At 42.0% G+C, this 25,593-nt stretch overlaps 1 protein-coding gene across 10 annotated transcripts in view; it reads left to right on the top strand.

Annotated features, from left to right (window-relative positions):
- PIKFYVE (phosphoinositide kinase, FYVE-type zinc finger containing) overlaps nucleotides 1-21,348 on the top strand; it is a 70,759-nt gene extending 49,411 nt beyond the window's left edge. For 9 of the 10 annotated variants that reach the window (XM_075153380.1, XM_075153383.1, XM_075153382.1 and 6 more), the window contains 19 exons: nucleotides 131-309; nucleotides 806-919; nucleotides 2,207-2,315; nucleotides 2,428-2,582; nucleotides 3,677-3,767; nucleotides 4,794-4,854; nucleotides 5,448-5,591; nucleotides 5,762-5,882; nucleotides 7,010-7,105; nucleotides 7,861-7,944; nucleotides 8,431-8,522; nucleotides 9,167-9,331; nucleotides 9,908-9,967; nucleotides 10,423-10,599; nucleotides 11,341-11,444; nucleotides 11,716-11,844; nucleotides 13,187-13,448; nucleotides 15,642-15,716; nucleotides 16,659-21,348. In XM_075153380.1, coding sequence (XP_075009481.1) covers nucleotides 131-309; nucleotides 806-919; nucleotides 2,207-2,315; nucleotides 2,428-2,582; nucleotides 3,677-3,767; nucleotides 4,794-4,854; nucleotides 5,448-5,591; nucleotides 5,762-5,882; nucleotides 7,010-7,105; nucleotides 7,861-7,944; nucleotides 8,431-8,522; nucleotides 9,167-9,331; nucleotides 9,908-9,967; nucleotides 10,423-10,599; nucleotides 11,341-11,444; nucleotides 11,716-11,844; nucleotides 13,187-13,448; nucleotides 15,642-15,716; nucleotides 16,659-16,774 — 2,334 coding nt within the window. In that variant the 3' untranslated portion in view covers nucleotides 16,775-21,348. The remainder of the gene's footprint in view (nucleotides 1-130; nucleotides 310-805; nucleotides 920-2,206; nucleotides 2,316-2,427; nucleotides 2,583-3,676; nucleotides 3,768-4,793; nucleotides 4,855-5,447; nucleotides 5,592-5,761; nucleotides 5,883-7,009; nucleotides 7,106-7,860; nucleotides 7,945-8,430; nucleotides 8,523-9,166; nucleotides 9,332-9,907; nucleotides 9,968-10,422; nucleotides 10,600-11,340; nucleotides 11,445-11,715; nucleotides 11,845-13,186; nucleotides 13,449-15,641; nucleotides 15,717-16,658) is intronic. The other variant, XM_075153378.1, reaches the window with a different exon arrangement.
- Nucleotides 21,349-25,593: the final 4,245 nt, after the last annotated feature.

The following is a 25,593-nucleotide window of genomic DNA, read 5'->3' as shown; positions in this document are numbered from 1 at the left end:
GTTGTTGTTTAGTATGTTTCAGGGTCGTGGGTGCTTCTGGTACTAGAAATACTAGATTGCTGTCCAGGTTAGTCTGTCCTTAATCTTGATTGAAGGATGAAATTAAGACACTTGACTTTCAATTTTTCAGGTGACACCGGTTGTTCCCCTGTCCAATGATTCTTGGTCTATGTCTTTCGCAAAATACCTTGAGCTGAGATTCTATGGGCACCAGTACACTCGAAGGGCCAATGCAGAGCCTTGTGGTCATTCCATTCACCATGACTATCACCAGTATTTTTCCTATAATCAGATGGTGGCATCTTTCAGGTGAGGTCCACTGCTAAAAACTTCTCTCTCTCTCTCTAGTACTATGTGAAGCATATAGCTCTAGTACAGATTCATCAGGTCTGTCCTTCACTTTGAGTACAGCATGGGACAGCATAACTGCACTATAACCACAAGTGCAGGATTGTGTGCTGGCTTGCGGAGGGCATTGTGGGTGCCATCACTGTCCTGGATGGGGTGGGCACATTCTTTAGTGTTCCTGAGAATGGATGGCTCCAGTTCATGATACAGAAGGGAAACGCTTTTCCCTGTCTAAATCTCAAAAACTTTCAGAATTTTGTTTTTTTGCAACATGATTTGTGGTTTTACTTTTTGCCTAGGAGATAAATGAACAGGTGTTATTGCTACTAAAAGTAACTAAAGCCCGGGACACACTGACAGTGCCCCTCTTCATATAAGGGCCACAAACCGCAATATGGTATAGAATTAGTGCTATGTGGGGAGAGTCTTGTTAATAGCTGTCATATTGCTTTCTCAGCTACTCTCCAATCCGGCTGCTTGAAGTGTGTGTCCCGCTCCCCAAGATCTACATCAAACGGCAGGCTCCGTCAAAGGTTACTATTTTGCAGGATCTCAAGGATTTCTCTCAAAAGTAAGCTTTGTTTTTAATGCGTTCCTCGGCTTATTTGTATTTCGGACTTTATTAGCAGAACACAAAATCATTTTTGCTAGTATATGTAAGACGTGCTAAATATTCATTATTTAATAGAAAAATAATGGTTTTAAACATGTTGGTATGTGCATATGCTTCTAAGGAAGGGTGGTATTGGAATCTTCTTTATTACCTTTACCTGCTCTGTCTGTACTAATCTCTCACCTTTTCATCTGGCGGCAATTCAGCTGAAACATAGACAGTAGAAACTAAGATTGTTCTCTTCATCCCTGAATGTTGCACTGATATTTGAGTGGTATAGCATGTTTCCGAATGATGTTGTCAAGTAGCCACTGAAAGGTTGGCCATCAGCTAGTGTCTGAAATGTCACCTTTTCTTACAAAATGCCTTTTCAAGCACAGCTAAAGTATTTCTAATTCCTCCCTCTAATACTAAAAATGGAACAGAGGAGGTAGTCCTAGAAGGCTTAATCTGAAAACTGCAGGTAACACTTTGTAGTCTTACCCTAAACAAGTTTAAATCCTACCTTCAGCCCAGAAAAACTGCAAAGGCATTGCTCAAATCTATTGTCCAAACAGAACTGTTTTCATTATATTGATCATGTGGCAAGTAATCTTTCTGTTGTGTAAAAGACATTGCCTTTGTTAGCTATTGACTATGGTAACAGCAGACAATCTGGTACCTTCTTGTAGTCTAAAGTAAACTACTGTAAGCCTAGACACCTTCTAAATGTAGGAACAAAAAAGTGGGAGACAGGCATGATGGAAACTCTATTAAAACCAGCCTGACTGCTGTTCTGCCTGGTGGCAGCATTCCTGTATGAGTGATGTCTCTGTGCCACCTGACTTCGAACCTGTGGAACTTTGTTTAGAGCTGAAATAGTTACTCACTCTGCCTGTCTCTGAGCCCTTCTGGTGGAGGTGTAGCTTGCAGTCCCAGATTCTTCTTAGACACAGATGACACAACAGTTTCCCTCTGCTAGTAATGTGTTTGTGATCTTTGTATTGCTCTCCGAGAACTTCCACTGCTAAGAATAAGCTGTGAAGAGGAATGTCAATGCATGTAAATTCTAGGTTTCTGCTATACTAATGAGTTTTTCCAACTTTCCCTGTAAATTGAGTGGGATTAGCCTACTGTGCAGAAGACTGTTACGTGTCATATATTGTGTTGTTAAACGCTAACCTTAAATGCATTCAGACTTTTATTAAAGAATGTTGAAGATGTTACAAGTAGTCACAGCTTAACTCTTTGCATCCCTATCGACAGGGTGTCACAAGTGTATCTTGCTGTTGATGATCGCCTTGCTTCTCTGAAAACAGATACTTTCAGCAAAACGAGAGAAGAGAAGATGGAAGACCTCTTTGCCCAAAAGGAGGTAATGGACTATTTCTGTATCAGCAGACAATAGGCTGCAAAGTGTGTGGAGAAGCCACTCGGATCTAGTGTCATCTCTGGTCACAGAACACTGACAGTTTTATTTTTGGCAGATGGAAGAAGGGGAGTTTCGAAACTGGACAGAGAAAATCCAAGCAAGGCTGCTTTCATCATCATTAGACACACCTCAACAGCTGCAATCTGTTTTTGAGTCTCTGATAGCTAAAAAGCAAGGACTTTGTGAGATGCTACAAGCCTGGAATAATAGGTAAGAGGATACATGTTGAAATAATGAGCAACACTGATACCGTTTTGGTTATAAAAGGGAAGAGGTTCTTTTAGACTTTTTCTCCCTGTAGTGGAGTTGCTATATAGAGTGTGTTATGGCAGCTTGTGCTGAATGTCCTTTACTGGTTAAGACCACAGAGCTGGTTGATTGGAACAGAAAATCATTTGAGGCCAGATAATAAAAGTATTGTGTTGTAGAGCACAACTTGCATCTGAGGAGAGAAAGTGTCATTTTGTCGTGGTTTAACCCCAGCCAGCAAACAAACCACATGCAGCCGCTCGCTTATCCACCCGCTCCGGTGGGATGGGGGAGAGAATCGGGAGGGCACAAGTAGGAAAACTCCCGGGCTGAGATAAACACAGTTTAATAATTGAAATAAAACGAAGCAGAACAGTAACAGCAACAATGAGAAAAACAACAAAGCAGACAATGCACAATGCAACTGCTCACCGACCGCCGACTGTGTGTCACGAACCGGGGTGTGAACCCCCCCACCCTGGTTTTTTATACTGAGCATGATGTCACATAGTATAGAATACCCCATTGGCCAGCTGGGTCAACCACCCCGGCTGTGCTCCCCCAGCACCCCAGCTTGCCCTGCACGTGGCAGGGCATGGGAGGCCGAAAAGAGAAACCCAAAGTCTTGCCGGTGCAAGCACCACCCAGCAACAACCAAAGCATCAATGGGCCATCAACGCTTCTTTCATGCCAAACCCAAAACACAGCACACCCCCCAAGGTACTGGGAAGGAAGTTAACTCTGTCCCAGCTGGAATCAGGACACATTTGAATAAAGGAAGAGGGGGGAAGAGGGGAGCATGGGAAAGCAATTAATTGGGTGAAATTATCTCAGAGGTGAAGAAAATGTTCTGGTTTTGGCCATTTGAAACATAGCTTTGGCATATGTTAGCAACCATCTGAGTTTGCAGTAAAGACTTACGAAGGCATGCTTGGCTGTATTCTAGTATGGAGAAGCTTTGTAACTTGTGCCTTTCACAGCTAATACATGTAACCTATCTTCTGATTAATTTTTCTTTGGGTTTTTTTATGGGTTTTTTGTTTTGTTTTTTTAAGATTGCAGGATCTCTTCCAACAAGAGAAAGGGAGAAAACGTCCATCAGTACCACCCAGCCCTGGGAGACTGAGGCAAGGTGAAGAAAGCAAGGTACGAGTAGCAGGCTAGAAGCGATTTTTTTTTTTTTCCCTGGGGCTACACGATAGTCTTAAGACTGGCTTCAGTTCACTTAGTAAACTTTTTTTACTGCATCATGTAGTTTCCAGCTGTAAAAGCTTGAATTGCGTGTTAGTATATGTATCTTTTCCTAAAGATGTGAACCAAGAGCCATATTACACAGAAGACGACTAAGTATGAATAGGATTTGATGATTTTCTGGGGTGTTTGTGTAGTGTTAATCTGAATACTGGCAGCAGAGAGCTGCAGTCATTGTCAGGCATATGCCTAGATAGGAAGGAGGTCACCTCGTTAGACCCTAGCTTGTTGCCCATCAGATTTATCCCTTGTGAAAAAGAAAAGGCAAAAATTATCAGGAGAGACAGAGCAAAGAAGACAGGAAGGACTGATAATGAATTTGCAGGTTCATCTCTGTTCTGTGATGTGTCCCGTGGGAGCTGGCTGAGGGGATGTATAAATGATTTTGGACTGCTGCCTCAAGAGCTCTGTCTAAGGGTACAGTTGCCAGCATGCTGAACAACCACCCTTCGGGGAGCTGGTGCTCTGAGAATAAGCATCGTACAGAGAGGCTGAACTCCCAATAGTGCTAACATTAGCAAGGTGCACTAAGAAACCCCATGAGACCCTAGATTTTCTCTGCTGCATGCATACATGTCCTTTCCACTTAACACATATTTGTTTATGTGTTAAATTAACACATGTTTATGTGTTAAATTAACACATGTGCTTTAGCTAAAGCACACTTAACCTTGATCTAGCAGCAAGTAGGTTTATATAGAGGAAGAGTGTAGTCCTTAAAGCAGCATACAGAGATGATAGCAGTCATAAGCATCTTGTGAAGCTGGGTTGCTGTTGCCTTGTCTTTTTCGCGTGGTGGCAGATACAGTGGCAGTGCAGTGCTCTGTTGTGGTACATGTGCTTTTGCAAGTGTTCCACAGAGGAAGGGATACAGCTACAAAGAGCTTGGCATCAACATTGGTATTTTGTTATTTTTCCTAGATCAGTAGCATGGATGCTTCCCCACGCAATGCTTCTCCAGCACTGCAAAATGGAGAGAAAGGTTTGTTGTTTATTTATTTATTTTTCTTAAGGTACCAAAAGAAGCTTGCTGTAACCCTTTCCCTGACATGGGAGCCTTTGTCAAATTTGATAATTTAGAGAAACAGTGAATCTCCATTGTGTCAGATGGGAATAAGCCAATTTCTGGCTTACTATTATAAAAAGCAAAGTCTGCTTCTGATATGAAGCTGAAATACTGATGATACTAAATTGGCGAGCAAGGGTTTTCCTTTGAACTTGAGTTTAAAAACTTGCAGAGGCTTTCTAAATAACTGAATAATTGCATGGAATTTGGGAAATGACTCTTGTGTTTTCTGTGAAGTGGTTATGGGTGCTGAGACCTCTTACCTGTGAGGCATATTGAGAGTTTGTGGGAACTGAAGGGAGTGGGTATAAGTGTATGCATCTTCTGGAGGTTATGTGCTACGTTAATCAGCTTGCCCATTCTTTGCTCTGGGTGGCCTTACCTGCTTTCTAAGTAAAAACTTCTTGAAAGTAGACCCTGGTGATAGCTTCACCTGGGAACAAGCAATATCAATTCTGAGAGCCATGTAAAATGCTTTTGTCTATCCTTAACTGTCCTTGTACTCTCAGAGGATCGTTTCCTGACTACTTTATCAAGTCAGAGCTCCACAGGCTCCACCCATCTTCAGCTGCCCACCTCTCCAGAGATTGTATCGGAGCATATGACTGGTGCCAACACACTGTCTGAACAGGATACAACAAGCAGCTCAGAAGGTATAGTTCAGTTGTGTTCTTGTATTCTTTCTCTTGCTTCTCTATGGCAAGTGTATGAGATGCATTTAGGAAATGGCGAATCTGGTAACTCTGTGGTCTGCAACCTTGCTTCTGAATTTACAGCTTGAAGTTTGATATTGTGATGCAGACTTACCTTATCTCTGTTCCAGATGTGTTTGATGGACACTCACTGGGATCTACAGACAGCCAAGTGAAGGAGAAGTCTACTATGAAAGCTATTTTGGCTAACTTTTTGCCTGGAAACAACTATAACCCCATTCCATTTCCGTTGTAAGTACTGCATAATATATATGATGTACAAAATTAGCAGCCTGGTCAAACTGCAGACAGACCCGTGCATGCTTCTTTTGCTCAGTATATAATTTAAGTCATCACTTGGGTTTGCCTCAGAATAAGCTATAGAACTTCCTCAAGGCAAGAAGTTTTCTGTGTCCCTTCTAGTTGTTTGTAGGTTACACGCTTTTCTTATTAATGATCCACCCTTTTGCCTATACATTACCAGTTTCTTTTCCTCCTAGCAGGCATGCCTCCTCAGAACTCTTATGGGAGGGGAAGGGGTGGGGGTGGGGGGGAAGAAAGGTGCCTTCAGTGCTGCTGGCGGGGAGCAGAAATGTCCTTCCTTAGCAAAGACTTACTAAAGCTACACGCCTGCCTCTTGTTTTTGCTTCCAGACCTCTTCCAAGGGTTGGACTCAAATTGGCTTTGTCTGGGTGTAGGTCAGGTTCAATGGCTACTGCATGTGCCCTCAAGTCCCCCTCTCATGTGAAAATGGGCAGGCTGGAAAGTCTTTCAGCTACTTGGTCTGTGTGCTTTGTAGTGTTTCTTGTTTGACATGAGCCTAACGTTTGGCAGCCTGAGTTTAACTTCTGAATCCTACCCCCAGTGTAGTGGTGGAGACCATGAGCTAATGAGGTAGAAGTTAAATGACTGGACCCTACAGATAAGTAAAAGAAAATCTTACAGAAACCCAGGAGGCTTTGGGGAATTTTCTGTGCTAAACTGCTTGTTCAGAGAAGAGTCAGATTTGTCCCCTAACTTCACTCTTCAGGCTATCCTGTGGGACAGTCAAAACAAACTCAGGCAGATTTTGGTGCCATTAGAAGCAGTGGCTGCTAAACAGAAATAGACTCTTACTCTAACTTGGAGCTGGTCTTCTGATACAAGCAGCTTGCTTGAAGTGCTGATTGCCCTAACACATTGCCATTTAGATTTAACCACATAGCAATGAATGTGTCTAATGGGAGAAGCTGATCTGGGGAGCTTTGGTTCCATGCTGAGACCTGCAGCTTGTGCCTGGGCGTGCAGTGATGAGATCTGGGTTTTGACCAAAACTTAACCTTTTCTTTCCACAAACTTTTATGATCTACTGATAGTCACCCTATGTTGTTGTCATTTAGTGACCCGGATAAGCACTACCTAATGTATGAGCATGAACGTGTACCTATTGCAGTCTGCGAGAAAGAACCAAGCTCCATCATAGCTTTTGCTCTCAGGTACTGGTGTGATTTTGCTGTTCATCTGACACATGCTGTACTTTTGCAGCTTTTCTGTGTAAGGAATATTTAAATCCTAATCATAGGGAGCAAGCATGACAGAATTTCTTCATTCAGCTGTGTTGAGAGTTTCTGCCAGAGCTAAAGTTCTTTCCTTTTACTACTAAGGTATGGGAAGTAGGTTTTCCAACTTGCAGCTGGATTTTGGGCTTTTCTTGCCGAACTCTAAATGGATTAGTTGTGTAGTGTTCCCTAACAATGTGATATTGTTAGAGAAAGAAGCGCAACTAAATTTTGCTCAGCTCTCCAGCCTGGAGGAAGTGCAACTGAGCTAAGGAACAACAGTTAGATATTCAAACTGCAGTCTGTCCCTTGCCTACCTTTGGTTGTAGCAGCTCTTGCTACTATTCAGCTCTCCAAACCAGCTGCTTCGGTAAATTTTGGGGTTTCTTTGCGTGTCACAAGGCAGCAGACTTTTAAAGAAGCGCATTCTTGAATTGTGGGAGGGGGAGAAACAAGGGGAGATTTTTCCTGCAGTATGATCTAGAGCAGGGTCTGTTCTAAGGGAACTAAGTCCTAATTGTAATAAAAAATGAAGGAGAGGTTTTTCTACTGTGGGTTTTTGTTTCCTGTGGTTGTCTCTAAACTGAATCTTTGGGTTGCTGTTACAGAGTCTCCTAGAGAACAGCTGACTCTTTTCTCTTTTTTTTTTTTTTTTTTTTTTTCCCCTCTCCTTCTTTTCCTTTCCCCTTCAGTTGCAAGGAATACAGAAATGCCCTAGATGAGTTGTCCAAAGCATCTCTGAAGAACAGTTCTGAAGACGGACTACAGCTGAACAGGTTACATGCAGGAACTACAGTACATAGAGCAAAGGCACAGTGATTGTAGTGAATAAGCCAAAGCTGGGATGGGGAAGGACCCTGAAAATATGCCTTTGTTAGGATCTCTGCTTTCTGATGGGATCCGACACATTCCATGTAACCAACACATACTTGTAGTATCTGAGTTTCCATTTCATGTTGGGGACTGTGCTGGTTCCATCACCTCATCCCTTGACTGTGTACATGGTAGGGATTACTAGGCCTGCTTACCTTTTCTGTGCCGATGGATGGAACTCTTGCTATGGAGCCCTGAGAGGTTTTTCTCAGGGAGGTGGAGGAGGACAACTTTGGAGAGTCCCACACCATTAGAACTTTAAACTGTATCCTCTTCCCTTAGCAGTACTTAGTGTTAGGCATGGAGGAGAAATAAATGTACAGGAGTAAAGTGTGTCTCAGGTGGCAGTATTAGTTGGGCTCATGACTTTTTTTTCTTTCTCCTTTCAGCACATCAGACAACAAACCAAAGAGCAGTAGCCCTGTCCGCCTACCTGAGGCTAACATGGGTCCGTCAAATCGCAATGCAGAACCAGAACAGCGTAAGACCACTTTGCCAAAATCATATCCACGATGCTAATCTCAGCTCAGACTTGAGTCCACTTAACCTGGGTTCTAGCTCTTGTGAAAGTTAAGTTAGAACAAAGAAAATGCATTCTGAGTTGAAATTGTGACTAGTCTTAGAGTTGACTCAATGTAGAACATGGTGGGGTGATGTTTGTTTGGCTTTTGAAGTCTGTGCCCGTGATGGCTTTCCCTGATTCTTATGAGATCATACTATCATTCTCTGATTTAATATGTTATGATGTAGTGGACCTTGGCTTGTTCTTCAGTCTAGCCTGGGGTATGATGCCAATAATATGTTCTGACCTCTTTTGGCACTGCCTTCTTTAAAAAGATGGAAATAAAATATTTTGAAATGGAGAAGTGAGGTTCTTACTATGCTAAAGATGCTCACGCTTGGTCTGTATTTTCAAATGACTCAGCATTTGAGAATGCTACTTAGAACAGTAAATCAGCTAACCTGGTGGACCTTGGTTGCTTGCAGAATAGCAAATGAGTTACAGTTGAATGACATCGTTCCTCCAGTTAGAACAACGAATGGAGTATGCTCGTATGAATCATGCTTTTATTAAACTGCCTGTGGAAATGCCAAGGCCAATTTCTTTATTCCTTTTCACTGTAGCAAAGAAACCATCTGGCGTTTTGTCTTTCTTCCGTGGTACGGGAGGGAAAAGCCCGGACCTGTCTTCCCAGAAGAAAGAGACCTTACGTGGTGCTGACAGTGCCTACTACCAGGTTGGACAGATGGGCAAAGAGGGAGCAGAAAACCAAGGAGCAGAGCCTCAAGGTACAAGACTGTTGAATCCCTCTTCTGTTTTGGATTGTTAGTTCTCCCAAACCTCATTCAAACTTGTAAGGCCCAGAATGCACTCCTGCTCATACTTTTTCAACAGTCCAAGATTACTCAACATGCATTGAAAATGAATGATTTGAATATCAAATGTAGGTTTCTCCTAAAGACGTTGCTTTGCTTTATGAGGATAGGGTCTTTCAAACCCCGGTAACTATAGGGATAGTCTGGGCTTGAATGCCTTTGGATTGAGTTGACTCTAGTTAAGCAGCCCAGTTTCTCTTCCTCGCTTCCTGTTTAACTTTCGTTGTTTCAGCTCATGGAAAATGAATGAAGAGGAAACAAAGAGAAAGCTTGTACTTATGTGTCCCATGAATAGCAGTGCCCTTCTAGCATACATATTATATCAGACAATTATAGTTGTATCTCTAATTCCCTATATATAGTTCCCTCTGTATTCCTGAAAAAAGAAAATATTTTTCTTGTAATGTGAGTTTACAAGTAGTATCTTACGTGGCTTTCTCAGTAATAATAATGAACAACTCTGACTGAATGGTCCCTTTATGCCTTCAGATGATGTAGATGGAGGAGATGGACAGAAGAAACAGCTGGTGAATCCCCATGTGGAACTCCGTGAGTAGTAATAATAATTGTAATAATAACTTGAAGTCTTAGCTGACAAACTCCCTTCTTCATGCAAACATAATGGAAATCTTGAAGTTAATAATTATTTTTTCTTTGTATTGGGCAGGAAGGAAGAACAAATCAAGAACAGAGCAATGCAATTTTTACTTACTGTAATCAATCTCTCTGTTGCAAAAACACCCCATAAAACTTTTCTTTTTTAATTGATCTTTTGCCTGGACACTTTCCCGTGGCGTATACTGTGAGCTAACCTAAAGGGGGTTCGCTTTCCTGTAAGTTTTCCATTTAAATCCTATTGGTTTAAACTTCCAAAGTACAACAGGCGTGAGAGAGGGATGTTTAGCACAATAATATTCTTCTAGACATCAGTAAAATCTGTAAGTGTCATCTCAGGTAGTCAGTGAGTATTGCATGCTGTTATTGAGTAAGACCTTTTTTTGCAGAGTTTTCAGATGCGAACGCCAAGTTCTACTGCCGGATTTATTATGCTGGCGAGTTTCACAAGATGCGTGAAGTGATACTGGGGAGCAGCGAAGAGGACTTCATCCGATCCCTCTCTCACTCTTTGCCCTGGCAGGCACGAGGTGGCAAATCTGGGGCTGCATTCTATGTGACTGAGGGTAAATGCAGCTTCCTCCCCCTTCGTAATTAGAGGGTGTTATTTAGGGATAGTGGTGGTTAGTGTGTTGTTTAATCCCTGATTACCTCTAGCTAGAGGGTTGCTGACTGTGAAGTGGCCACTCAGAATGGAAAGCTAAGTGGATTATTCTGGGATCTTCAGTATCAGATTATTTGTCTCTTTGTATGTGCAGGAGATGTAGTTCTGTTTTTCAGTAGTAGCAGCTAGGGAGGCCAGTTGAGCAGAAGGGTTGTACTCTTTTAGGCAGGCTTCAGAAAACAAAAACTTGAGTATAATTCTTGAGTATAATAACCAGGAAAACTGGTTATTAAAGACACAGTGTTTCTTATAATCCCACATGCTAGAGTTGATTTATAGGATTTTTTTTTTAACTGTGGCTGATTCTGGGCCCCTACTTAAAACAGGTCTTGAATGGAAGGGTCTGTAGGCTGTTTCTGCTGTCTGTATAAGAAGCCCATATAGCTGAGGTAAATCTAACTTAGGCAGTCTCTTCTCCCTGATTTGCTAGAAGGCTGAAATCCAGAAAGGCTGAAATTCTGAAACTCAGAATATATGAAGTAAAAAAGTTTCTAGAAATGAGCTTCTGTAGCTAAGGATTTAAAAGAATTGTAGTCCTTTAATTATTCAATCCACTTCAGCTGTGTGACAATCCTAAAGAACTTGCAAAGAATATATCACTTACTGTATGTAATCCCATTGCCTCTGTCTGATGTTAAAACAGATGATAGATTCATCTTGAAACAGATGCCTCGTCTGGAAGTCCAGTCGTTCCTTGACTTTGCTCCACACTACTTCACTTACATCATTAATGCAGTTCAGCAGAAGGTATTGTAAAAAAAAAAAGTGCCTTTTATTTTAGGCAGTGTTCTATATTTTACAGACTAGTAACAGTTTTCCATTAACCCCTTTCATTTAAGTAAAAGAAAATGTCGGAGGGTATGAGTTGTACTAATAATGTGTTTTTAAGATGAAAAGTGGGAGTTTTGCTAGAGCTTCTAAGCTGTGATACGCAGTCAGACAGAACAGTGGTGCCTCTAGTATTTGACTGCTGATTGCCTGTACACAGAGATCTTACCCCATGTCTTCTCTTCATCAGAAGCCCACAGCACTGGCCAAAATCCTTGGGGTATATCGAATTGGATACAAGAACTCTCAAAACAACACTGAAAAGAAGCTGGATCTGCTTGTCATGGAAAACCTTTTCTATGGCAGGAAAATGGCTCAGGTAAGAACAAAGTGTACTGTTCCCTAGCAGTGCAATTCTGACTGGGAGCAAGAGCAGGGTTACCACTAGCCGTCTAGGTAACTTTTAACTTTGTGTGTGCTGTCGATATCTAGCACTGCTCAAAGATGATCGTTTGTGCCTGTTTCCTTGTTATGTGATCCTCAGTAACTTGATGTCTATATTGGCTAGTTCAGATAGTTGTAGTGCAAGCTTAAGTTTTTAGAGGTCTTATTTGTCCCTGCATCTCCGGTGTCTGAGAAAAAGCATTGCCAACCTTATTAGGAAAATGTGAAACCTTTTTGCAAAGCTTTTAGAAGAACTAACTGGGATTACAGTCTAATTTGTTTAGGAGAGCCTCACTGACGGAGATGGTAAGCTACTGTGTAGTGGGGGGAAACTAATAATGTTTTGAACCTGCTGTTCTCTCCCTGAACCACTTCATGTGTGGAACAAGATTTTGAGTTCAGTCTTGCTCTTAGTAAAGGAAAAGCGACCTTTATGAGGCAGTAGAATGAAGACCTTAAAATGACTGGGGAAAAATTCTCTTCAAATACGGAGTTGATGCTGAAATGGAAGTGCAAACAAATTTCGCTTCTAAAACTAGATAGTATCAATTCTTTCCACCTTGCCTCCCAGTGCCTGACTTCTTTCCACCTTGCCTCCTTTGTGGGAGGAAGTGAACTGAGAGAATTCTAGATAGATGTAAAGGATGTTGTTGTGGGTTTTGTTTTTATTTGTCTGTTTTTTAAATCACGAGTGTGGTCAGACACTAGAACAGAGATCCAAAGAGACTATGGATTCTATCCCTGAAGTTAGTCAAATCTTGACTACACGAGGCTTGAACAACCTTCTCTAACAGGACCTGCTTCAAGCAGGGCATTGGACTGGAGACCTCCAGAGATCCTTTCCAACCTAATGGTGGTCTGTCTCTTGCCTTGCCAACAGATGTTGTGCGTCATGCAAGGCGCACCTCCCTCTTCACTGGCTTTACATTTGTCAGCATTTGAGTCTGTAAAAGCTGGCGGGAAAACTGAGTTTACAATAGGGATATAAAACAGGGACACGCTATTTCCTTTAAATTAGGCTAAATATTAATGAAATAATTTGCCTAAAATTTGTGAATTGAGGTGGCAGAGCATTTCATGTAGGCTTACATGCTACTCTCCACTCAGGAAACTTTAATTTTTGTAGTATGAAAATGTTTTTTGTTAACTGTCTTCCTCCTGTGGAGAAGGAAAGAGTTGCCCTGCCATGTTGTCTTCTCAAACACTGCCGTTAGGTATGTTGAAGTCTTTAACCTCACAGAACAATGGAACAAAGTAGTGCTGTTCTCCATTTGCAGGTTTTTGACCTGAAGGGCTCCCTCCGGAATAGAAATGTTAAAACAGATACAGGCAAGGAAAGCTGTGATGTAGTCCTGCTGGATGAGAACCTTCTGAAGATGGTCCGGGACAATCCTTTGTACATCCGTTCCCATTGCAAGGCTGTGCTGAGAGCTTCCATACACAGTGATTCCCAGTTCCTCTCCAGCCACCTCATCATCGACTATTCCCTGCTGGTGGGTCGTGATGATACCAACAATGAGCTGGTTGTTGGGATCATTGGTAGGTTGTCTTTTTGTATTTTCTTGCTTTTAGCTGGTGAAACTGCTTTCTTCTGGTTTAGGTGTTTATAGTACTCTTAGAACTGTACCACCACCACCAGAGATGTGTGTCAGGAAAGCTTGTCTTCTCCCTGATGGAACGCCGCACTCACTTCTCATGGGTATTCAAAGTGGAGGCAGGAAGTCTTTTCTCCAGCTCTTGTATGGGCTTGTGTTAGCATTTGCATTACTAAGAATATATGCAGGAGGCCTCACAGGTAGTGAAAAAGCAGTCAAGTTGGTGTTTAACCTACACGTTGACTCCAGTTGAAGTAGGGAAGGTTATTTGTACGCTTTTATCTTTAAAAATCTTTAAAGTTAAGTTCAGTAATGTTTACATAGCCATTTAAATTTTAACTTGCGTGGAGGGGATCTGAGGAGAAACGATATTGGTAGGGATGGAAGAGGGAAGTTAAACGTCATGGGATCACTTGTGATTATGTAGTCTGACCTGGATAATATGCGTGGCAATGCAGCAATTACCTTGCCACATCCTCTGACTTGTGACTGGAAAGTAGAGCTTCATCTTTAGACAGGCAAACTTGTATTGTGCAAAAGACTTGGAGATGAAGCCATTTTGAGGATGTGGAAGTGACTCTTGGAAATGAGATGCTCTTGAAACCTAGCTCAGAAATGCTTCCAGATGAAGTCTTAAGCCAGAAGGTCTGGATTACTCTTTTTCTAATAAAGCTTGAAAGCCATTCCAATAACACTTCTAGTTGTAGCTGGGACTTCTATTCTCAAAGAACTGCAAGTTGTTATTACTTTCTAGTTTTGTAGACTCTTGAATATTTGGGTAAATGGGATGAGACTTTGCTCCTTCTGTACGTGTGGCTTTTTGTTGTCCTATGGAAAGTCTTATCTGATTAAAGAGTATATTTTATAGGATGTTTAAAGCTAACAGTTCCTTCAGTGTGGTGAGAACAGCTGTTCATCATCTGAAGAGCTTGTTTAACACAAATGTCTTCAAGAAGAGAGAACATGCCTGCTGTATCAGGCTATCACAATGTCTCTAAATGATATCCTGAGAACCTGCAAAGTACTCAAGCTAAATTTGTGGCGGGGACAGAACTAAAAAACATTAGCTTGGACTGAGTTTGAATCTGAGGTCAGAATCTCTACTTATTTTAGATCCTAATGTGATACAGTAAACAAGTAAGTTAGGTCTGTGAGGAGCTGTGAAGACTTTTTTATTTGTAGGCCATGTTGTGTGGAGCTCTGGGTCTTGCGGCATGAAGTGACAATAGTTAGTGCATAAACTGATGATATCAGTCCCAAAGCACTCTAAGGGAGCATTTTCAAAGAGTATTCAGATAAATGGGTAAGTGTTAAGATTGGCAGGTCTGGATGAGTTTTGTGTAAAGTACAGCTGAGGTGAAACGTGGATACTTATGGTGGCCTTTTGTAAATCTAGAAACAGTAAATTCAAAATTGTATAATTACAGTTGTAGTCAAATGTTAGGAGATAATGATATCCAGCAATGAAAAACTTAACTTACTGCAGCTTCAACTTTGCAGACCAAAATGTTCATGTGCTTGTAACAACTGAGCATGCTTTCTCTGAAAGAGGCTTGGAAACAATTCTGAAGTCTTCTCCTTGCAGCCCCCTCTTCCAATCAGGGTCACTGCTAGTGTTTCCAGTCCTCCATATCATGAAGTTAGAAGTGTTGGCTTTCTGTTATCAAACCTGTAGGTGGCTGCAATTATGAGGAATACTACTGCTTAAATGGATAGGTGTCCAAGTCTTGATACTGCTAGCTGTTGCAGTAAAGCAGTGGGAGCTGTTATGGTGAAGTGGGGCTTCTTGATATGTTTCTGGGATGAGGATCAGCTAAGTAACTCTTGTAAATGTGCCCTTGAAACTCTAACATGGATAAAGACAGACATGCCTGGGCAGTCTGTTTTTGTAGAGGCAGGAAGAGTTGATTGTGATCTTGCTGGGCTTTTGAGATATCGTATTCTCCCTACCCAAATATAATCAATACGCTGGAAAGTGAGGCAACTGGTAGGGAAAACACTGAAGTTCTTCTGGCTATGGAAGCCTACTGCTTTCTTGCCCTTTTCGAGGGGAAATAAATACATTTTAGAATAGCGTTACTTCAGTTATAGCAGATGTGACATGTTTCTGTGGATTTTTTTTTTTTTATTGCAACAGACTATATTCGCACTTTTACCTGGGACAAAAAGCTTGAAATGGTGGTGAAGTCAACTGGCATCTTGGGAGGACAAGGTAAGTCCAGAATGAAAGCAAAACTTTTGATCATGTTTCTTCATTACGTGGAAGCTTCCAATAACTGTGCTAATAAAGCCACAACTTTCCCACCATGCAGATTTGCAACACTAGATTAAGTTATCCAGAACAGGGGAAGGAATAACAAGTTTCAGAAAAATTAATACATTGATCTGCCTCCATGAGTGACCCTTTAAGTACTATAATTCCTGGGAATGGAGTAAAGGTCGTCTATTTATCAGACTGTTCTTTTCTGATTCTTAGTTACCAACTACTCACATACAAACTTAATCACCCATACAGAGATACTAGCAAAAAACCTTGCTGCCTGGTTTCAGAAGATGTTTTCTGAGTCCAGAAAAGCAGATACACTCTGAGCTGTTAGCGTGGAGGAATCCTTATCAAACGATTAACTACTGCCCATATTTTGAGGAGCTGAGTAGTTCGCTTTGTGGAAGTAGAGTACCTTTTGTGCATCATTGCCTAGTGTTGGCCACATGTTAGTAGGAGGGCTGGAAAGAGAGGGGAAGGGGAACATTTGATGTACCACTGCTCAGGTGTCTGGAGAAGATAAGAGAATATCCATAGAGTGAAATTCTTCCTGGGAGAAATTTGCATCTCTGCTAGAAAACCTCAAAGACCTGTAAACAGGAGATGAGAAGAAGAAACAAGCTGATCAGGGATGATGTAAAAAGCCTAGATGGTTCCTCCAACTTGAGGTATCTCAATTCAGTGTTAGGGGCCCAGACCTTGATCTGTCTTCTCTCCTAAAGGTTTAAAATAAATTTTTTTTAAAAAAAAGGCAGTTGGTTCCAAGACCCTTACATGTATAGTATGCCTTCATGATTATGCTGTCTGGTGTTGTAATCTCATGTGACATCTGTCTGTACTGCAGTATACTCTTTAGCCCATTCCTAACTGCTCTTGACTCTTGCACATTAGGTAAGATGCCAACTGTGGTCTCTCCAGAACTGTACCGGACCAGGTTTTGTGAAGCTATGGACAAGTATTTCCTGATGGTGCCAGACCATTGGACAGGGCTGGGCCTGAATTGCTAAGCTAAAGCCCATATTGGGAAGGCACAAGAGGACAATGACATTATAGGCCACTCTCTTCCTGCGGTCTGTCCAGCAGTAAAGAAGAGGATTGCAGTTCCACGTCTACACTGACCGTGTGCGTCATGTCGTGAAGTGTGAAATCTGCTTGTTGCACTTTAATCCTCTCTTGGAGGCTGATAAGCGAACCAGCCTCACTAAGGATCTAAGCTGTAAGGTACCGCTGAACAGGATTGATAAGAGACATTCCCTCTGTCAGTAGGGAAGGTGATGCTATCTCCATGTAAGAGCACTGAAACAGATACTATCCAGTTCATGATGGTGTAGAAGTACGTGATCTCTATAAGTCTTGCACTGCCTAAGTGGTGTTGAATATGAGCAGCTCATGTTTCTGTAGTGGATGCGTGGTATTGCAAATGTGAAATAAACCCCGCTCCGTGTGGGTGGGTGGGTGAGAGAAGAATGAAGTTAATTCCTGAGTTCTGCTATTGTTGCAGTGCTCTGTAGTTGACCTGTTTAGGATCCATTAATAACTTGTCCTGCTTATGCTCTGCAGCTTCAGAGCTCTGCAATTTTTCCTGAGTTCTGTAAACAGTATTTTTTTTTTTAAAAGGCAGCTCCACAGCTATAATGCCATATCACTACGTCTTTTAAGTTATATTACTGCAGTACAATTCTGTCTTTATCTGTCATAATTCCATTTTAGTTGAACCCCATAAAAATGAGTTGTCAGACATCAGCATATTGCAAAACCCAAAACGTATCCCTTCAATCCTAAACAGTACTTTGATCTGAATGTTGCCCAAATTCCTGGAAACAGGTAACTTAAAAAATATACCTTTTATTTTAACAAGACTTGATTAATTATGAAGCTGATTAACCTTTTCCTTAGCAGAATGCACTAAGTTGTTAGACAAAATGAAGCATACTGCTTTAAAGTGACAACTTTCTCCTTAATGAAACCATCGTTCCTGGCAGATCACTTCAAATCCATTTCAGTTCCCCAGGACTTTCAAACAATGCATTTACCTCATGGTGAAGCTTCGCCAGGAGAATGTTTTTCCTACATTCATGACATGCTGATGAGAATGAGCATTCAGATCTCATCAAACTGTGCAGTCCCAATGGAAAAACTGTCTCTTCAGCAGTATTAGATGATTTTTTTTTTTTTGCACCACTGAGATGAATGTAGTCTTTTTCTGTAAAAAGAAAAACCTGAACTAACAGGTATCTTGTATGATGGGTAAGATGTGCAGAGATCTGCGAATCTCTTATGTTATGACAGTAAGCACTTCTTTCCATTTTTATTAATTTTTACCTGTTTTTGTAGGTGATGAGTTTACTTTTTAGCTTTAGGCCAGTAAATACGAGGGTTTTTTATGAGTTTGAGTCCCTTGACTTCCAGTCTCTGATGGAAGGACTTCAAACGAACATGGAGTCTGGGACAGTATAGCTCTTTATGACCACTTGCTCTTTCTGACCAGTTGCCTGGTAATGCCATCTCTTCCCTGTAACTATGGATTGAAATGTGCATTTTGTTCACTCCTCCTGTGTTCAGTATTTTCTTCTGCAGCAGATGGTGGTGGCCCTGTTCAGGAGTGACAGCTGGGCAGCACCGAGAAAGGAAAATGCCAGCAGTGAGAATTGAACTGTTGGCTCCAAAAACAACTAGTGCAGCTCAGGTCTGAGCTGCCAGGAGGCAACAGTCATTTGGAAGAAGTCTTCCCCACCCCATTGCAAAGCCCTACTGGAGGATGAGCAAAGATGCTGACCTTGAAGCAGCAGAAATGAAAGTATTCTCACTTCTTCTGTACAATGTAATCAATTGTTTCTGGGGGTGCAGTGTTGGAAGGCTGCAGTGATGTGTGCTGTGGAAAGATGAAGCAGTACTTCTTGCTTCCTCTGGCCCAGAATCCCTTTGGTTCAACACAGTGCATCAGGTACAGCTGACCACCTCTGGGACACATCTTGCCTCCTGTGTTGAAATGTGCTCCCAGGACAGCTGGCTGTGTGCCGGGCTTTATCTAATGAGGAACCAACCAGTCCATCAGCTCAATGCTACTCTCACTTCTGTGGCTTCTACCTTCTGTCTTGGTCCATCGATGTGAATGAGCATGCCATGCAGCCTGAATCTGTTCCAGTCTCAGTTAAAGTTTACGTATGTTATTCCTTCTTCCTCTCCTAAAGTTTACAGGGAAAAAACTTGACTTGCCTGACCAGCTAAGGTGACCCAACAGCAGCTGGTTATGTTATCTTCCACCTTTGTCAGTATGTGGATTGGTTGATGGAGCATGAATATGGGCGGTGTCATAGCATCTGCACTAGGCTAATGTAGAGCTGTGAGATGCTAGTCCTGTCCTGTCACCAGTAACCCTTACTCCAGTGATGTGTGACTGCTCTATACTGCTTGTTTTTCAGGGTCCCAAGCAGCTGGCTCTAAAGCAACATGATCATCTGACTGTAGCTAATGTTCCCCTGTACATGACAGCATGAGGCCCTCAGCACTGTAAAAGTGAGAGAACTGGCCAGCTATTTTGCAGCCTGTGAATGCAGAGCCCAGACGTGTGAATTGTGACCTTCTTGGGTTGAAGTTATAGCAGTTGGAGAGATTTGCAGGAGTAATCTTGAGCTGGCATCAACAGCTAACTTTGGGTCAGGACGTGGCTGATAGACTGGTCCTGACCAGACTGGAGTAAATAGCAAACTACTAGTCATGGGTAACACAGAAGCTGCAATATCAGCTGCAATTGGGACATCTTTGGGTGCCATGTGACATAAAGCTGTAAGTATTTCTAGTTCAAATCCCAGCAGTTGAACAGATCTCCTCAAACGTTCCCTTTTCAGAATAAGAATTGTCCTGGCATTTCACTTGCTACAAAGCTGACTTTCTCAAAGGAGAGCAATACCTCATGCGGAAGAGATCTTTGAGAGCGCTCCTTGTGGGGCAGTGTTAGGTCTGTGTCCCTGCAGCATGCCTAAGGAGGTCCTAGGGGAACAGCCTAGGTATTACATGAGCCCTTTGATTAGAGTTTTTTATTTCTTTATAACACAGGTTTAGCATATATGTGTGTAAGCAAATCCCAGTTGCAAACATGAAGACTGCATTTCTTCAGAGCCACACTGGCTTTTCTTCTTTTGTTGTTTTGATCTGAGGCCTTGTGACAAATGTCTAAGTCTTGTCCCAGTCAGAAGTGATGACTTGCTTTGAGTCATCGTGTAGACAGCAGAATGCCTTGTAGTGGCCCCGCGATGCATTCTGTCCCCCAAAAGCACATGAGGGACTTTTGCTAGTTAAGTAGCTCTGCTGGGCTCAGGGGAGTTACCTGTGGAGTGGATTTTCCTCTCTGAGAATGACCAAAACCAAATGAACCGCTCACTAGCAGGTGGCCAGACAAATCATTATTCAAAGCACTTAATGTACCATAATGTATGTATTTCTAATCTACCTTGGTTCAGCTGTATTTTATAAAATTGATGTACTAATCTATTTGAGAATAACTGCCTTGACTATTTGGAGAATCAAAATGTAATGTATATAGATACAAATAAAGTGACTAAAATATACTTGAGTCTATTCCATGTGGTGGAGCAGTTAGGTCTCATAGCATCCCATTTTCTTGATCAGAGGCTAAGGCCTCTGCTTGCTCTGCAGCAATTGCTCTGCTGGAGGTTGCCAACTTTGAGTGCAATGTAAGCATGCCTGTCATGTCTCTATACCTTGCAGCTCGTCTCTTCTAGTGGAGCAGGACCTCTGGGCAGCTCTCCAGGTCGGTGGCAGTAGAATGTGCAAATAACCTTTCATGCACTTCTCCCCCCTTCTCTCCAGCTGCTTTTCAACACACAGTGCTGTGTGAGAGAGGGAGCCAGTTTTGTCCAGCAGACGGTGGTGTTGCTGTGACCCAATCCTTCCAAGAGGTAGAACACATTCCTCAGGAAAAATCTCCAGGTATTTCCATAGTCTTCTCTTAAGTGGACTAGATGAAGAAAAAAATCCAAGGAGGTCTGAAAATTAGTGGCATATCTTGATTGCTTCATATTAACCTGGTATATAGTAACCTCCTCTCTTAAAACTAAAAATGATGTGTCATTAGTCCTGGGAGGGGGACTCGGTTCCTAGAATATAAAACTCAATCTAAACCGTAAGGATTTTACCTGTATTATGTGCTATCACCACTTTTGCCAGGTGAGTTTGAGTTCTTTTATCTGTTGCAGTATGAAACTGCATCAGAAGCTGTCCCACCATGGGAGTGTGAGCAAGGGAAAAGGTGGGATACTCATAATGCAGTGCAGCCTTATGCTGGTGTAAGGTTCAGTGGTGGGACTGGAGGGGCTTCTGGCATGAAGTTGAAAAGCACAAATGCAGGGTTTTCAGAACAGCATTCCTGTAATACTTACAGGAATAATACCTAGTAAAGGACAAGAGTTTCTGCTCTAAGTGAAACTTCTTTTGGTCGGTACTGAAGTCATCAGTATTAGAAAATGAAACAGTAATTGCATGTGTTTTCCACTGATGTAACTGATGGTACGAGACATTGGTCAACTTCCCCACTACCACCTTGATTTAGACAATATCACTATTTTAAAAAAAAAAAAAAGTTGGGATTCACCATCTCAGTCTATGCTTAATGTCTCAATTTGAGTCCTATGGTGTCCTAATGTGAAGATACACAAGCAACAAAGAGTATTTCAGGTTTAGTGTGGAGGTTTTAAGTCAGTGTAGATACAGAGTAACTTTGCAAAATTGGGAAAAGGCAGGCCATCCCTCATTCCTCCCTGTTTTCAGGACACAGAACTGGAAATATGGCACACTAGAGATTCAAGGTCTAGCTGTGCTAGACACTGATACTAGCCTAGTATTGCCACTAAGGTACTAAAGTAATAACAAAACGGGAATGTAGGGTCTCCAGGCTCCTGCTGTGGAGCCTTGGTTTGTTGTCAGATCTCTGTAAGGAACAAAAAGAACCAAAAAAAAACCCAACAACCCACTTCATTTTTTGGTGAGGAGAGGTTTGTCTGTATCTTCAAATGTGTGCCTGGGGGCAGAGCCTGCTTCTCAAAAGATGAAGGATGATAGAAACAGGTAAGAGTGGGTTGGGGCCTTTTTTGGTAATCCAGCAGAGCAGCAGAGTCAGAATGAGCCCAAACATGTGCATCCTCTTACAATGCCTTGTTCTCCAGCCCTGCTGCCTCATGGCATGAAAGTCCTACACCAAGCAAAGTGTGAGGGCAGAAAGCAATGCTTAGTCTGAATGATGAAAACCAATGCTGAAATATCCCTGGTTATGAATTATTATCATCCTACATACTGAGTCTAAGCTTTGCAGAGCTCCACGCAGGCTAGTTTCTTACACACCACAAAGCAGGTGTTCCTGCGTGTTTCCAAAGGCACAAGGTTGTCATCCTACAAAACTGTTGTGGTTTAACCCCAGCCGGCAACTAAGCCCCAAACAGCTGCTCGCTTCCCTCTGGTGGGATGGGGAAGAGAATCAGAAGGGTAAAAGTGAGAAAACTCGTGGGTTGAGGTAAAGACAGTTTAACAGGTAAAGCAAAAGCAGCGTACACGAGCAAAGCAAACCAAGGAATTCATTCACTCCTTCCCACCGGCAGGCAGGTGTTCAGCCATCTCCAGGACAGCAGGGCTCCATCACGCGTAACGGTTACTTGGGAAGACAAACGCCATCACTCCAAACGTCCCCCCCTTCCTCCTTCTTCCCCCAGCTTTATATGCTGAGAGTGACGTCATATGGTATGGAATATCCCTCTGGTCAGTTGGGGTCAGCTGTCCCAGCTGTGTCCTCTCCCAGCTTCTTGTGCACCTGGCAGAGCATGGGAAGCTGAAAAGTCCTTGACCAGTGTAAGCACTACTTAGCAACAACTAAAACATCAGGGTGTTATCAACATTATTCTCATACGACATCCAAACCGCAGCACTATACCAGCTACTAGGAAGAAAATTAACTCTATCCCAGCCAAAACCAGGACAAAACCCATGCTCGTTCACACAGCTTTTGCCCATTACAGAAGCTGTTTCTCAGTTTAACTGCTGCAGTAGCTTGCAATAATACATGAAAGCAGAGTTGTTAGCAGCCAGCCAACTCCTTATTCCTGCTGTGTTTTTCCCTTGGGTGAGATCCTTTCCCGCTGGTCTCTGTCATTTGTGGAGCTGCTTTCATTGAGCCTCCTTTTCTGTGGTTATAGGTAGCTCCTCTGTTGGAGGCCTTGCTTGTAGATCTCTGTAGGTAAACTTGTGTTATCAGAATTAGCTGACATGAGTCTCTGGTCCTAATCTGAAGGCTCTTTCTAAGCCCAGTCTGAAGGCTACCTAACTAGTCCTTAGTCCTTGCAGCCTTAGCAAGCTGTCTTCTGACTCCTTCCAGTTGTTTACAGCTATATTAAGTAAAAAAAGTTCTGGAAACAGGAGAAAAGTGCTAGGTATGCAGGAGCCGTGGTGTGAGGAGTCTTGAGGAGAAAGAATAGAGCTTTGGTAGTGAAAAGTCCATTGCAGTCACTACTCCTTGGATGACAGAACTCGCTGTACGTGCAAATATGCAAGACAAGTTGTAAAATCTCATTGCCATTCTGAAGGAGAGGTGTCCAGGCTTGGTGATTATAGCCTCAGCTTTGAAGTGCTGAAGATGACTTGTGTGGGGAAAATAGCAAGCATGTAAAAAAGCAAGCATGTCAGTGGAAGAAGGTGAGAGAAGAGTATAAAAGCTGTTTTATGCCCATTATCATATAGAAAAGTTATTCTTACAGAAGGGTGTGTTTTGGCTGCCAGAAACAGAAGAATCCTGCCTTCAGCTCTTAGGATTTTGTGGTGCTTCACCTATGAAGCTGACAAAGAGAAGGTGGGAGAAAGAGGCAGAAAACAGCACTGCTGAAGTTAAAAAGAAAAATGAGAACCCCTCAAAACAGGTAAGAGTGTGCCTGTAGCTGAAGTAGTTACTGCGAAATACACCCTACCATTCCCTAGAAGTGTTTAGCCTTTGGTTACCCGCACATGATCCTGAAATTGCAGTTTTGAGTGAAGTTTCCTGGACTTTGTCTTCAAAATGGAACTTCATGTATTACAAGGTCCCGTATGTTGTTATTTGTGTTTGGCATAGGGGCAAATAATTTAAAGGCTTACTGCAGTTTGCTGAAAAGGTAGGTGTGAGGAAAAAAACACTGATTACTGTATAGTTACAGCAGCAGGTTACAGGTTGTTTTCTTTGCTTGTAAAAGGTAAGCTGTTTGAGGGCCTGCAGGAGACCAGCTCCTGAATCATCGCTGCCACCTGCTGGCATTCCAGTTCAAATTTTCAATTCATCCTCTAGTGCAAAGGCTGGCTATATATTTGCTTAAATTACTTCACAGGATATAAAAATTGTAAGAGAAAATATGATCTTAGCGGCAGGTCTGTATTGTTTTCCAGGTGTCTAAATGTGCTGTGAATCCACCTCTGAAGAGGTGGAGGACTGAAGTCCCGTAATAGCTGAATGTGTACTTCAGTGAGGACAAGTATCTTGTCTGTTAATGTCTGTGATCAGTAAAACCACGACGGCTATATCCTGCTCCTTGTCGAAGAAAGGCTGTTTGTATTAAGGATCCTGGGCCTGTGGAATTTGCTTCCCAGTTTCCATCCAAAATAGCAAGAACAAAAATGGAAAAAAAAAAAAAATTCAAGAGTACTGTGTTCACATCGCTAAAGGCTGTAAACTGGTTTTGTGCAGACATACTGAGATCACCGCTCTGAATTCTAGCATAGAGAGAAGACCAAGATTGAAAGTATTTGGACTTGGAACGTCACTGTTTTCAGATGCCAAGTTTTCAGTAAATGAAATAAGTCCTTTTTGTGCATTCCTGTTGAAAACTTTAAATATTAAAACATTTTAAGTCTTTTTATAAACTGATAAAAATATATGGAACTTCCACACTATTAAACCTGAAGCATACCCATGAATAGAAAAAATTAAACTTGCCAAGATTAATCAAAACTTGATCTTTCCAACTCCAGACCATATAAAACCAGTATGTTGCTTGAAACTTTTGCTACATTCTCTCTATTCTATTTTTATGCTTTTAGCAGCAGTAGAAGCTAACAGAGCCAAATGTGTCTTGGGAACTTTGTTGTTTTAGTAGAAGGCTAATCAGTTCAGTGACACTAAACAGCCATACAAGTCCTTCGTTTAATTAAAGCAAAATAGGATGCCAGAGATGATAGATAAATTTAAAAGCCATTAGGCCTCCATATGTACTATGCCACCTATTGTACAGCATATGCGTATTTTGTGTTTTATTATGTGTTGCCCTTTCTTTGTGCACGCGTAGTTACACGAGAAGGAAAAGGTACACGGCCAGCCTGTAATTTGAGAAACTGGGCAAGGCTGCCAATGTTTACTTAATACCCTGGCAAGTCCTAAGCAACAGAGGCCCGGGGGAGTGCTCGTGCCCTGCTTTGACTCGACTGAGGCGTTTTGTGGCATTCAGTCAAAACCCACAGGTCATCACACTTGTCCACCCAGTTGAACAGTCACATTAGAGAGTGGTGCTAGGAAAGGAGTGAAGAGTAAGGGATAATAAACACTATCTACAGGCAGCTAACAGGGAGAAGTGGAACAATCTTGGTCATACGATGAGAGCAAAATTGAAATTTACTCTTGGGAGGAGAAAGGAGGACTAAGGAATGGGGGAATGTTATTTAAAATCAGAGCATTCGTTCATGTACTGTTTCAGATTCATCTTCCACTTGGTTTATTGCTTGGATATGTGAATTTGAAGGTTTTTCTTTTAAAATATGAAATGAACTTTAAGTATCAAAACAGTTACTAAAATATGACTAT

The sequence above is a fragment of the Calonectris borealis genome, chromosome 6 (genome assembly GCF_964195595.1).
Source record: "Calonectris borealis chromosome 6, bCalBor7.hap1.2, whole genome shotgun sequence".
NCBI lineage: Eukaryota > Metazoa > Chordata > Aves > Procellariiformes > Procellariidae > Calonectris > Calonectris borealis.
This window is presented reverse-complemented; position numbering and strand designations above follow the sequence as displayed.